A 14,624-nucleotide genomic window follows, 5' to 3' on the forward strand; every position below is an offset into this window, starting at 1 on the left:
GGGATCAAGTCCGAAAAGTAGACTCTGAAAACATATTAAGCAGATGTTTGAAAGATGGAGTGACAGACAGTAGAGTATAAATGTGACAGAGTCAAAGAGGTGACAGGTAAAAACAGGCAGAAGTGGCAGACACAAATGGTGACAGAAAAAGCAGACAGAAACAAACACAAATGTGGTAAGAATTAAAGTGAGAAAGTGGAAGAGGATGAGACTGGCCTATCTAATATGTAAAATATTTAGTCATGCTTAATAAAAAAGAAAAATAAGCATGTTTGTGTTAATGGTAGGAAAAAACTATCCTTACTAAAGTCTCTAACTTTTAGTTTTCCAGATAAGACAGTTTAATACATGTGTTCAGACAGCCATGAAAGACATGCAGCAGCAAGAGAACTTAGCAGCATTTAAGCACTGACATCTCCTTCCCAACAGGGCTGCAGACGTAACTGGACTGTGCAGAGGAAAGCTGCCACACACGGACAGGTGTTTGGGGCTGATGGGTCAGTGACTCAGTGCCACAGCTGCGCACTTTACTGGCAGCTACACCAACCTCCTGCTAAACCTCCCAGCACAGGGCCGGCAAGAGTTCGGCTGCATATTGGCTCCTGCTGCTGTCATTACTGTTTTCACTGTGTAAGTGTGGGCTGCCTCATCTTATCCACCAGCACCATTTGTGGCTGTGGGCAAACCAGAAAACTGATAGCACCCGTAGGAGAAGAGGGAAAGAAATACAAAAGTATAGAGAAAGTGGAAGGGACCGGGAAGGACAATTCTAGGAGTAGAACACTGACCACAAAGCCTCAAGATTGGTCTGTGGGTTGCTCCAATCACACACCTCATTTTGCAACATTTTATATTTTTGGTTGTGAGCCTAGCCTTTAACAGCTGAGCCATCTTTCCAGCCCCACTTTGCAACTTCTTAACAAATGATTTTATAACACATTCATCCAAGAAATTCAGAGACAGACTACATTAGTCTTAGGTCATGATCCTTTCCTCACTTAACCCTTCCCAAACTGTACTACAGCTCACACAGTGTATCCGTTTACCTCCTTACAGCTCACACAGTGTACTCTCCGTTTACCTCCTTACAGCTCACACAGTGTATCCACCACTCTCCTGTTTACCTCCTTACAGCTCACACAGTGTATCCACTCTCCCGTTTACGTCCTTACCATCTTGGATGTTTTATTGGCAGAATAAGTGCCTTAAGACCATTATCATCATCACCACACATATGTAGATAGATTATTGTTTTAAACTTGTGGAAACATTGTTCTTTTTCACTGTTACTAGAGCCTAGCTGTCCTCTGATCATACTACTTTCTTGGGAACCCTTTTAAATATAAAATGCTTATTTTCCTTTGTGTTCTGAGCATCAATATTTCCTTTCTTTAGTCCCAAAGACAAATAAATTTGCATTCTCACTATCCTCGGGAGACTCAGTTCCCCTCTAACTCTTTCCTTGGTATCATTTAGTAACACCGTCTTTCATTTGTTCAGCACTTGGGTACCTAATTTAAAATCAATATATACCTCAGATTGAGACTCATTATATGCTGTCTATATATACATTCAAGTCTTATCTAGCATTATGTTCCTTTACCTCACCTAAACTATCCCATTCCAGATAAAGACACACACACCCTTACAGTTAGTTTGCTCAACAGCCCAACCTATAACTATTTGGATTCAATGAGATCTCTACTTTATAAGCTAATACTCTGTTTTTCAAGAGTCTACCATTACGGATTAGGTTTTTTTCCTATCTTGAGGTTATCTTTGTATTTTTGAGTGTGTGCATGTGTGCACACATGCATGCTACAGTGCACATATGGACAGAGGACAACTTGGGGAATCTGTTCTCTCCTTCCACCATGCAGGTCTCAGGATAGAGCTCAGGTTGTTAGGCTAGACAGCAAGTGCCTTTTCCTGCTGTGTCCTCTCACTGACTCCTGTTTATTTTTTTATTGGAGCTTAACCGTGCTTTAGATTCTTTTATCTTGCATACAATTAGACAACAGAGTAGTGTCTTTCTATACTTGCCTCTGTGGTTACAAGTCTTGATTTATCAGCAGTCTGATTTTTCACACCAGAATCCAGGGTGTCTCCCATGCTATACCTGCCAATGCTGGTTATATTAGCATCCCTGGAACATACCTACTTTTTCCAACTCCACTGTCACTAACCTAAAGCTTCTACACAACTGTTGTGGCCTCCTGAATACATCTAAATTTTTCCCACGTGTGTTCTTTTCTATCCCTCTTAACTGATTCTGTAGACTGTAGCAAGGAAGATCTTGGCGAGACTTAGAGCCCGAGTGCCTGCCTCATCTGCCCTTCCTTTGATTTTCAGTTTTGCCCACTGCTTTGCAGCCACTCATTTCTGTATGAGGCTTGCCTATCTTGGTCTGTTCACATACTCTGAGTTCTTTTTCAGTCTGGGAACATCCTTTCAGCAAGATCAGTTCTACCTCTTCCCATGTTGGCCAATCTACTTATTGTTTACATCCTGTTGCTTAAAAGTCATTCCCTCAGAAAGGTCAGGTTGTCTTTAATTTTGTAGTATTTATCATAATTACAAAATATCATTGTTTAATGTCTTTACTTTTTGCTGTAATTCAAGCTCTTCTACATTCCTACTACCAAACTATAAGATCAATGGGAACAGCAACCATGTCTTGACTGTGTACTGCATCCTCAAGGCCTAGACCACTCCCGGGGCACAGTGCACCAATATGTTAAGTATGCGTGGAGAGAATGAATGGAAAGTCATTTCAATTCTGGGAACAGCAATGTGACTCACACTTTAAAGTTTACTCGAAAAGCAACTACCAAACCTTTAACCGAACTGTTGGTTTCTTAGGAGGGATAACACTCTAATAAATACCTACCTCTGTCAGTAATTTCAACTTGTCCTCAATCTACTCAGAAACACATTCTTAAAATCTAAGAGTGTCAAGAGCCCAGAGGGAGTAACCATTGAGGAAGACTGTACTTCCTGCCTAAGCATTAGTATTGCCATTGTCTTCTCTGTACAGCTGCCCCGACTATGCCTATTAAATTTACATGTAAATTTACCTTTTGACCAAGTCTGATTAGAAAGATATGTAAAAGCACATGTAAGAAAAATAAGCAACGAAAACCCCTAGTAAGGGTTTTTAAATAAATGAACACATTTGGGGTAGAAAGTCCAGTGGATCCTACTTGTACCCTGAATTAGTAATTTTTGATTCTGAATAAAACATGTAAAAGTTAAGGATATAAACTCAATTTTATCTGTATTCTGAAATGTCAGTCCACAGAGTTTTAAAGCATACTGTGTCATCCCTGTAACAATCAGCTAATGCCAAGAACCCATCTATTTTCTCTTGGTTTAGACTAAATAAGTAGAAAGCTTTAAAAAACAAACAAAAAACCAAACTTTAACAACAACTATATATTTGGATTTAAAAACCCCTTTTTCAATTTAAAGAGTAGGCCCAGTATCTTGAGCATGCTAACTGAGTATTCTAGCATTGAGGTATACTCCTGTCTGAAACTGACTGACATGAAGAGTAACAGCATACATTTCAGGGAAATGCAGAACTTTATACATCCGGTACACCTGTAGCTAACTGTATTAGCATATGCTGCGCTCTCTCCCTCAAGGAAGCAGGTGATAAGGCTGAGGTCCCCAGCTAGTGCGGATATACTGAACAGTGTATATATCTACACTCGCTGTGCCAACTTTCTTTAATGCTTTACTTGGTTAGATACTAATCGCTGTGGCATTGCTCTGATTGTGCACGTTCTTGACCTACCATACCTTCACAGGGATATCATCCTCTTGGTTTGCCTTCTCTGAAGTGAAGACATAGGAGACTTCTTTGTGTGATGTGGTCTGGCGGCAGATAGCACACTTGATGGAGCTTCGATGGGACCCCACACTGTACTGTTCAATTATAATTGAAGTGCATTCATTACAGAAGCAGTGTCCGCAGGTCAGCACTGCCCACTAGAAAAAAAATACACAGCACACCTTGGTGAAAATGGGTCAATGAGACCTACCTATACATAAACATAAAAACAGGGAGAGCTGACTTACAACTGCAATTCCTAAGTACTGCACGGCAAGACACACTGCCCAATTATTTTTAGTCTAAGAGAAATATGTTTTCATAATTTTCAGCTTCATTTATCTTAATAGTCAACTGTCATTATTTTATCAGAAGCTAATGTTCTCGTTTCAGATTTAAAGCAAACATCAGATTACTCCTTTAGTATTCTACAGCAGATAATGCAGAACTGAGAACTTCAATGTGGAGATAATACACTCATTGCTACTTAATTTATCAACATATTTACAGTTTCAGTTGCTAACACATTTATCCAGAAAGTAAGATATTTCAGATTTGTTTTGAATGACAGGAAATCTTTTTGTGGGACCATTTGTCTTAATTTACTGCTTTGTGGCAATGGGTCTTAGGCTCTCAGCTTGTTTTTTCCCTGGATTTGGACACGTCTGTATTTGCACTGAAAGAGACAGAGAACTCTGAAATGGGTCCAGGAATTTCCTTAGAAAACAATTCAAATGTGGGGCAGAAGAAATTGGGGTAGACACTATGGCTTTAAAACAGTTTCTAAAAAAGAAGTTTATTTTGTTTCAATTGGGGAACACTTTTCTTGCTGCTCCCTAGTTTCATCTACAAGGCTTAAACCAGAATCTTCAGACCAATTGAGTACCCTGTGGACCTCAAATGACACTGGAAATGTATGATACTTTCTATGCCATACAGGACTTTTGTGACTCACAGAAATTCACTTCATAAGGTACAGAGCAAGACAGGTCCACCTCTTTTCACAACAGGACTGAGCTGCGAGAGCAGCCCGACTAACAGGACGCTCAGTAAACTGGCTGAGAACAAGCGGCAGCATCTCTTCTCTAACAGCGTCAGCAGAGACACAGGACAGAGCCCGACAGCACGGAACTATACAAATGCAGTTTCACCACTAAAACCATGGTAATACTAAACATGGATAAAACACTGTATATGAAGATAATGTCAAAACTATGATAAGACAAAATAAAACCTCAGAGGCAAGTGAATGAATCTCGGTAAAGCTAAATGTAAATAGACATTCTTCTGACCCAACCCGACTCTACCTCTCTGCTGCTTTTGTGCTAAAGCCTGGACCCAGGGCTAACTGCATGCTCGGCACACCCAAACCCATTAAACAACCCCAAGGCTCAATCCCTCCCTTACTAGTGCTGCTTTCACTTAACTCAGATATTATCATACGACACTATTACATACTTTTATCTTGCTGAGCTCTCCTTTTAAGATTTACAGTCTCTTTTGAGAATATCTTTCTCTGTAAATGTTGAAAAGCAATCCAATGCTGATTTACCGCCCAGCAGGAGTAAGTCACAGTCAGAGAGAAAAACAGTCATTGGACTAAAAGTGGGCCACCATGTTTGCAGGCTCTATGCTAACACATACAGTTACTGCTCACTTCTTCCAGGCTCTAAACCAGGGGGAAAACCACATAGAATTCTGTTAGGAGGAGCTGTCTGTACGTTAAAGCTGGGATCTGAGACTTTACTGTTGTCAGGAGCAACATGACTGTGCCTCTGTACTACTAAACTCGTGATACTCTGTTCAATTACAAAATATGTTTATGTGGCAAAATCACGTGACAGCTTTTCTAGAAACGTTCACAACTATGCATCTTTAATGGAAAAGATATGGTTTTGGTTTTCCTAGGGTTAAGTTTTTAGTTAGGGAAAAGGCAGTTCATGTATTTATAACCCTAAGCATGTCAACTAAGCCCTGACCCTACCTCTAAGAGGAGAACTAAACTCTTCCACAATTATGAGAAAGTGCATTTGTCTGTATACATGCATGAGACACAGGGAAAAACTAGCTAGATGCGGAAGCCTTACATATTGTAAGGTGTTTTATGAATTCATGTGATACTTACTAAAACCTTACCTGTTTTCCCAACTGCCGAGCACAGATCGGACAAGGCTCTGGATTAATACCTCCTGATGTTTTGTCCTGAGACTGTAGGAAAAAAAAGAATCCCAAAACATGTTAGCTATGATTTTATATTTAGGACTTGATGCATACTCTGAAATTCATTTGTAGGGGTAAATGCTGGTTACTTCAATCTGAATTATCTAACCAGTGAGATCACCTAATATTTTACATATTACCCAGCGTTGCTGCTGCTACTATTATTATTTCCAGAATTTATTCAAGATACAACTAAAGAAAGGAAATCCATTTTTCTTTTTACCTCAGCTTACAGTATTATGCTGCTATACTTGTTATTACAATAGAAAGTAAATTTAAAATCAAAATACAAAGAGCTAAATTTTTAAAGTTCTATTCTCCTTTACGGTAAGACTATGAATGACTAACTGTCATGGTGACACACAACTGCACTCCTAGCCTTGGAAGATGGAAGCGAACAAATCAGGAGTTGAAGGTAATCTAGAGGGAGCTCTGACTACACAAGACACTTCATTTCTTTTTCTCTTGCTGGAAAAAAAAAAAAAAAAGAATGACTTAAAAACACTTTAAATTTAGAGCTTTGAAACAAACAGCTTCTCAGCTGTTACAGATCACGTGTGCGGTCATGCATGTGCAGCCAGCAGCCCAAGGACAGACGTGTGGGGAAGGCTGTGACTTAGCACAACCCTGTACTAAGCGTTGCCTCTCAGCATCTCTGGCTGAGTCTTGGTAAATGAATGCCTGGAAAGCAGAAGCATAGCTGATTGGAGAACTCTGTGTCTAGAAACTGTAGGAACTAGAAGATTTTCAAATACCTCCTTACAATTTTCATACAATTTTAAAGAACTTCAGATAGTCACAGGGTAGACAGGCTTTAAAACTGAAGACAACTAAAGATTTTCTTTCTGATTTCACTAATCAAATATTCTAACATTTTAAAAAACCCTTTAACTTCTAAGTAGTGATAAAAACCCTGAAACTCTAAACTACTTAAACTCAGTACCTATAAAGATCCAGAAATGACCATATACAGTCATTTAAAAGAGTTGAATAAATTATTTCATCTTAGTTTTGATCTGTTTCAGATCACATAAAACAAACCACCCACAACACAGTAATTAAACATAATTAATCGTGGATTTTTCACAGTCTTGCAGGTCACCTCTGTATGTCCCTGATGGGCTGGACTGAGGGATAAGATGGCTCTGGAGATACAATAGTTCATGACATGGCAGTAGGTAGGGTATCTGTCTAGTCAGGGAGGAGTTAGCTGAGGGTCTGCATAATTATTGTTGGCAAAAGTAGTCTCGATTCACCTAACACAAACCAAATGCTGTACTATTCATTACAGAAATGGTATGTAAGTGGAAAGTATCACTGAAGTGTTTCTTGAAGTAGAGTATAGGGGAAACAGCATCTTAACAGCTATACCTTCTCCAAATTTGTCAGGTAAAGAAGCTGTCCAAGTTTCTTCTGAAGCTGGGAAGTAGCAACAGCTTTATCATTCACTAGTTTTATACGATTCTGTTCAACCTAGAAACAGACAAACCCTTTACTCCATCTCAAAAAGATAGTTTAACAATATTAAACATCCATTAATTTTTCTGAATAATCAAGTTCATGTCCTGTCCTATGAAATACCATTTATACAATAAAACTTAATTTTACATGATTAATACTGAAAACACAGTTTGAAAGAACTTTCTTTTTAAATGGAAGTCAGACTCCTAAAACGTTCTTTTAAAAAGAAGTATCGTGATACACGAAGTTGGGTAAAAGTCAATCTGAATCCCGTGCCAGCTGTCAATGATGCAGGCGCGGGATAAAGACAGTGACACAATGTGTACTCTGCTTGGTGCGAGTGGTTTATGAAACACGGGAAAATCATCCCTGACTCTTCATCCTCTTCTGCAATTCATCAGCAGAGAGAATTACATGAGAAGGGACTTCCTTCTTACTACTTATGTCTGCAGTGTTGTAAACCTAGCCTAAAACAAACATTTAAAAGAAAAACATCACTACCAATTCATACTTAAGACAGCATATAACAAAAAAATTAACCATAGTCTCAATGCTTTACAAAAAAGAAATCAGTTTAAAGTATTAAACATCCATAAAGGTTAAAAATAAACTACACAGCAACTATTTTTGTTATGCCATAGGAAAGACTGGTAGGATCCTGACTGAATTCTGACACATATGGAAATTATTAGATACACATTGTAAATATCTACTATTAGCCAGATGGAAAAACATGCAAAACTCAAAGATGCTCGTTACTTTTAAGAAACAGGCTTTCCAAATTCTGGTAAAACTAAGGCTGTCAAATCCTTCTTGAGGAGACCAAGAAGATCTGTTTGATTTGATGCACTGAAAGCATTCAAAAGTGGAAGACTGTGCAAACACAATGTCCATCAGTGGACACACTGCGCTTGCATCACACACGGGTGAACTGCCCATCTCTATGACCACTACTAGAAGACACCATTGCTCTGACTTTATGCCTTCTATACACTTTGGGCTTTTGCTGGGCCTTTCTTGGGGTCGACTCTCACCTACCTCGTGTGGTTCAATGATGTGGTGGACGGGTGGGTTTGGCTTTGGCTCCTTGGGATGGCGCACTCTTAGTCGCTCTGTAGCCATTGCAAGTTCATCAACAGCGGATACGCGGTTTCTCAGAGTCATCCAGTATTCATGAAGTAACTGATGGGGAAACAGAGACAGTAGCAAGAAACAAGATTAAAAGTGTCCAGAATCACCAAGATGTACTTTGAGCGAAAGGCTTCAAGGAGGCCTGCACGTTTTCATTGACCTTCGAGGAAAGGCAACTCTGTAGGCTATTCCAGGAAGAGGACGTATGAGAAAACTGCCTCGTGGGACAAAGCTGCTGCAGCTCTCAGGAACACAACACCTAAACATTTCACGGCGAGACAAACTCTAAATAAACCAATACTAGACTTATGTGATTACCACTTTGTTTTTGTCTTAAAACATTTTATATTATATTCATATATTCAAAATAACATGTGAGATTTCTGAAATAACTGACCACAGACTATCCAATTCAAGAGACTTAATCAGACAAATTCCTTAGAAAGCCATAATATTATCATTCTTTCCTTATTCTTCCTCCTTCAAAGTCAAGCAGGCAATTATTTTTAATACCACTTTTCACTAGAAAAATGATATAAACAGTTATGCAAGTTTTTAAAAAACTTATAAAAATGTTACCAATCACTACAAATATTTTAGTAAGTTTTCTTCACTATCATTTTTGTTTTTTAATGGATATTTTTTATTATTCCAGGTTTTCCTCCCATAACCTCGCTCATCCCCTCCCCCCACATGCTGCTATGAGAATGACACACAGTCTCCAAAGCAGATCTCTGAGTCAATGTAGAAAGGTCTTAAAGTTCAGGAGTTTTAAAAATGGTGTACCTTATACTCCTTCTTCCACGCCTCAAAGAGATCCATTGAAACACTTCCTTCATCTATATATTCAACGTCAAACCTATGTGATCTTGCAAATGATAGTATTGCTTTCATAGATCGCTCCGTCTCGCTCACGGCCCACAGGCCTCTGGTAGTGGTAGGTACTCTATCATCCACGAGTCCTTCTTCATCTTCTATCATTTCTTCAAAGATGGCAGTCTGGCCTTTGACTCTGAGAAGACATCAGAACCAGCGAATGCTAACTGCAGCCATGAGGGACTAGCACTGCACAAGAGCGAGGCCAGTAGGACATACAGAAAGGCCAGGCCAGTTCAGTAACTACAGTAACTTTCATGTTAGTAAGAGTACTTGTTGGTCCTTGAAAGAACAGTAATCCTGAAAACTGTGCTTCATTTTTTCGTTTTGTTTCATATTTTTGATACAGGGTCTCACGTAGATCAGATAAGCCTCCTAGTCACTACATAGCAGAGGCTGGCCTTGAATGCTGTATCGTCCTTCCTCCAACTTTAAAAGGTTAAGATTACACCTGTGTGCTTTGCTTAATATTTCACAAGCCCAACTCCTGATAACAGCGAAAACAAAACCCTTTAAAACTTATTCTACAAATTACATTCTGAGAATACTGAGCCACCACCATTATCAGGCACTAAAAACCAAAGAAAAGACATAGTGGCAACAGAGTAAAGGCCACAATAGGGATACAGACTTACCAAGTACAGCAATCCCAAAAAAGCAAGGGTAAGTTTTCTGATAAAGAAAATAACGAGCACTACAATGTTTTAAACTGGGTACTTATTTATTATGTACAGCATTTTGCTAAATGGTTATATATAGTTTCTTGTTTAATACTTAATTGTTGATTAAGTTGTTAACATCACTTCATGAGGGTCATAGAGGTGGTCAGGGATTTAGTTCAAATCCATCATACTACTGAGTCTAGGTTCTTACTACTGCTCTCGAGTGCTCCTCAATTACACTTATAAACACTTAGGTGTAGCTTCTATGGAGAAAAAGACTGGGCATGTTAAATCCCAAAGGATTACTAAATTGATTTAATACAGGAAAAATATACCAAAGATCATAATAGAAAATACAGTTGCATAATCAAGACTTTAATCCTTTGAAATGTTTCCTTTTCTTCATGGATAATAATCAGTGAACTTACGTGTTAGAAAATAGCTTTGACTCATACTCTGTGAACAATTCATCAGCTTTACAAAAGACACAGCTGAAAGAGATTATCGGAGAAATATTTACAATATGACCAGCAATAACATAATTTCTTTAAAAAACGCAGCATTTTGTATTTTAGTTTTCTAGTGAATAGAGCACTTCAGAAAAAAATGATACGGTTTTCAAGCACATGATCCTTGATTTGTCTACATCTGTCTGAATTACGAACAGTCCAACGTATGAGCTACCATTTCTTAGGTCAAGTGCATCTTCCTGGAAGACGCTGGACCTGTATAACTTCCTCAGACACCTACCAGTTGAGAGGGAGTCTAGCTGGCCGCAGGTGGCAAACTGTTGCAGACTCAATCACATCCCGGGACGGAGGTTTCTCCAGCTTCTTCACAGCCTCCCTCACTAGCTTCTGGAACTTGTGCAGCTCTTCCATTTGTGTTGTAAGTAAGAACTGAAGACCTCTACAGTCACGGAACCTTCCTCCCATCAGCAGCACAGCATACAACACACAGAAAGTAAGTCAGTTTCCTCAGAAAATGTGTGTCAGTCAACTCAAGGTCTAATACAATGCAATGCCTGCTACAAAAAGATGCCAAAGAGTTTGGTAATTCTACTCTTGGGACCTAGAAGAGAGGATACAGGATCTTTCAAAGATTAGGACTAAAATAGTCTAGCTTTCTAAGGCTAGATGACTATAGTCTTCTATTTAAGGAGAGTAGACTATACAGTCTAAAACAAAACTGAGAAGAGGAATGGATAAGAGTCATTTCTTGTTATAAACATGGAATTAAGTTAGATGTAGTGGGATAAGCCTTTAATCCCAGTGAAGGGAGGCAGAGGCAGAGGCATGTGGCAGATGGATCTTCGAGTTGAAGAACTTTCTGGTCTAGATAACGAGTTCTGAGTAGGGCTACTTAGAGACCCTCTCTCAAACCAACAAGAATACATACGAAACAAAAACAGCTACAAAGAGCAGACCCCCACGACTCTAAAAGGAGAATGTTTCAAATGGCTAACAGAAGAAAAAAAGATCTGTTTTAGACTTAATATTGAATGTTTTTGTTTTAAATACTTAAGAAAATGTACACCCTAGATGTTTGTAGGTACATGTTGGGACACTGATATTAAATGGACAGCTGCGCACTGTGACTCGGTTTGTACGACTGTCTTACTTCTCTGACATAGAGAGTTTGTCTGTTTGTTGCTTGTAGTTACTGCTTATTTCATTTCGCACGCGCTGAACAAGTTCCTCATCAACAGAATACTCCATTGCTCTGTGAATTACATTCAGCCACCAAGGAGAACTAGAATGAATCTGAAGAAAAGCCAAAACTGATCAGTTAGTGCATTCACTGGGAAAGGAGACATAAAAATATTGATAATTGGGCTGGTGAGATGGCTCAGCGGTTACAGATCTTCGAGAGGTCCTGAGTTCAACTCCAGCAACCACATGGTGGACTCACAAACCATCTGTAATTTGATGCCTCTTCTAGTGTCTGAAGACATACAGTGTATATAAAAAAATAAATAAATTAAAAAAAAAGAAAGGTTTTAAAAAAATATTGATAATTCTTTCTCAAAGGATTATAACTGATAAATGTGTACATATCACACAGAAAAACACACAAACTGTGTGTATTGGGCAAATACCTCTTTTTTAATCATAATAAGAGACCTATTCTTTGGAATACTCTAGACAAATGATATTTTATATAAGATTTGTATATCAAAGCTGTGTCAAAAAGTTTTACAAACTGAAAACGAAGTGTAAAGAGCAACACACTAAAGAAAGAATATTGAATACTGACCTAGATTCCCCCAATACATAACAAAATTATAACTAGACACTAAGTAATTAATTATTTAGGAAGCATAACATGGGGAACAACTGATACAACATTTGTGTTGTTTCCTTAGATTTTGCTCTGGTGTCAAAAAAAAAGAAACTCAGAGAGGACAAGTAGTCTGCAAGAGTAATACCTGTTATCCTAAATGTGGGAACAGCCTTTGCTAAAATCAAAGAGACATTACAGAAGTCTTTATGCTTTCTCTAAAGGACAAACTGTTATTCATCCAACATAAAAAGGAATCCACCATAATTTAAAAGAAAACAGAATTTTAACATAGCAGACTCGACGTACTAGTCCACTCCAGAAGAGACACCGTTAACTGTAAGTACACTTACTGTGGTAGCTTGATTAAGAATGGCCTGCACAAGCTATTACATTTGAATTCTAGGTCCCAAGTTGGTAGACGTATTTGGCAAGGATTAGGAGATATGGCTTGAAGGAGGTGTGTCACGCAGGAGGGCTTGGAGGTTTTGAAAGACTCTCCATTGCCAGGATACTTTCATGATCAAGACATGAGCTCTCAGCTGTTTCAGTCTCTGTGCCTTTGCTCTGCCATCTCCCTTTGAAACCATAAGCCCGATTAAATAATTCAATTATTTTTATACGTTGGTCAAGGTGTTTTGTGAAAGCAACAGAAAAGTAACTAAGATATCTGTGTTATAGGCACTCAAGTAGGTGCTAAGAATTCGAAGGGGAACAAAAAGTTCGAACAAAACACAAACAAACAGACCCCGAATGCTATGGGTGACAAGTACCTTCCTTTGGAGCTCCCTAATGGACTGCTGCACAGGCTGCAAAGCTTGCTGGGCTTCGGCCACCTCTGTGTTACACTTGCTCATGTAGTGCTCTCGGAGCTGCTTGGCCTGTGTGGAAACAAAACGTCAATGGAAACTTTCACTGGAGCACAATTAGTACTATGCTTCAGAAACAATGTGCCCACCCCATATACTTAAAGTTCTTTGATTTAAACATAAAGTTTCACATTATAAAAGATATTCTAGAAATTCCTAAAATAAATAATGAAAAGAAGAAAACTCATACACTGAAGCTACAATATTTAAAAAAGCCTAAATATTTATTCATTATAGGATAAAAAGATATTAATATTTCACAAGTGAGCCAAGATCTTACGTTACTTGTCTGATTTAGTTGTTGCGGTACTTTTAAGAACTGCCATCATTTAAAAATAACTCAAGTTACACAGTAATGAAGGTGTCAGAACTGAACCTTTTCCTACAAAATTTGTATGTGGAGGTCCTAACTGTCAGTGTGACTGCACCTGGAGAAAAGGCCTGTACACCAACTAAGGCCAAAGAAGACCGTAGGAGCAATGCCCTAGTGGCGCCCTTATGGGAAAAGTGCAAGTGTGAATGAAACGCAAGAAGGAAACAGTGGTATCTGAAGCAAAGAGAGGAGCTGCAGGAGAAATTAAAATCATATACTTTGACTCTAGACTTCATCTTCTACAACTGTAAGAAATATCTATTCATTAAGTCTCCTGGCCTAGTATTCTGTTATGGTATTTCTAGTAGACTAATACTACCCGGAGTAAAAATCTGTTACCACTCTTTCACCTTTTTAAAAGATCAGTGAACAAATAATTCATAAAAATATGGTGTACAGAGGCAGGGAGATAGCTCAGTGCTTACAGTGCATGCCCAAAAAGTAAGAAGACCAGAGCTCAGACCTACAGAACTTACGTACATGCCAGTGGACAGGAGAGCTTGCCTTTAAGTCTAGCCTTGGAAGGTGGAGAGGAAGGATTCCCTGAACAAAATGTATTTAACTGAGAGAAACTGCCTCAAAGAATGAGACAGGAGAGCTTCCAGGATGATTCCCAGCATCCAATCTTGGGTCTCAGTATTCATGCACATGTTTACCAACAAGTGAGAGCCTGCACACACACACACGCACACACACACACACACATACACACACACACACACACACGAGAGAGAGAGAGAGAGAGAGAGAGAGAGAGAGAGAGAGAGAGAGAGAATGGCATACCCTTCTGCTTTCAAAAAGGAAAGTTTTCTGTTATTTCTAACACCATAAATAAAACAATGGAAGCACTGAAGATTAATGATGCAAGACCTCACTTAGATGTGGGATTTAAAACAGAAAACTCACACGAATAGAAA

The 14,624-nt window shown here is 38.8% G+C and overlaps 1 protein-coding gene across 1 annotated transcript in view; it reads right to left on the reverse strand.

The window, feature by feature from the left end:
• Positions 1-14,624, reverse strand: part of Shprh (SNF2 histone linker PHD RING helicase) — a 65,711-nt gene that overhangs the window by 19,586 nt on the left and 31,501 nt on the right. The window contains exons 16-24 of the mRNA XM_032894981.1: positions 13,239-13,346; positions 11,806-11,948; positions 10,936-11,109; positions 10,614-10,676; positions 9,434-9,659; positions 8,555-8,698; positions 7,427-7,528; positions 5,972-6,043; positions 3,805-3,993 (exon numbers count right to left, since the gene is read on the reverse strand). Coding sequence (XP_032750872.1) covers positions 3,805-3,993; positions 5,972-6,043; positions 7,427-7,528; positions 8,555-8,698; positions 9,434-9,659; positions 10,614-10,676; positions 10,936-11,109; positions 11,806-11,948; positions 13,239-13,346 — 1,221 coding nt within the window. The remainder of the gene's footprint in view (positions 1-3,804; positions 3,994-5,971; positions 6,044-7,426; positions 7,529-8,554; positions 8,699-9,433; positions 9,660-10,613; positions 10,677-10,935; positions 11,110-11,805; positions 11,949-13,238; positions 13,347-14,624) is intronic.

Source organism: Rattus rattus, chromosome 2 (assembly GCF_011064425.1).
Source record: "Rattus rattus isolate New Zealand chromosome 2, Rrattus_CSIRO_v1, whole genome shotgun sequence".
NCBI lineage: Eukaryota > Metazoa > Chordata > Mammalia > Rodentia > Muridae > Rattus > Rattus rattus.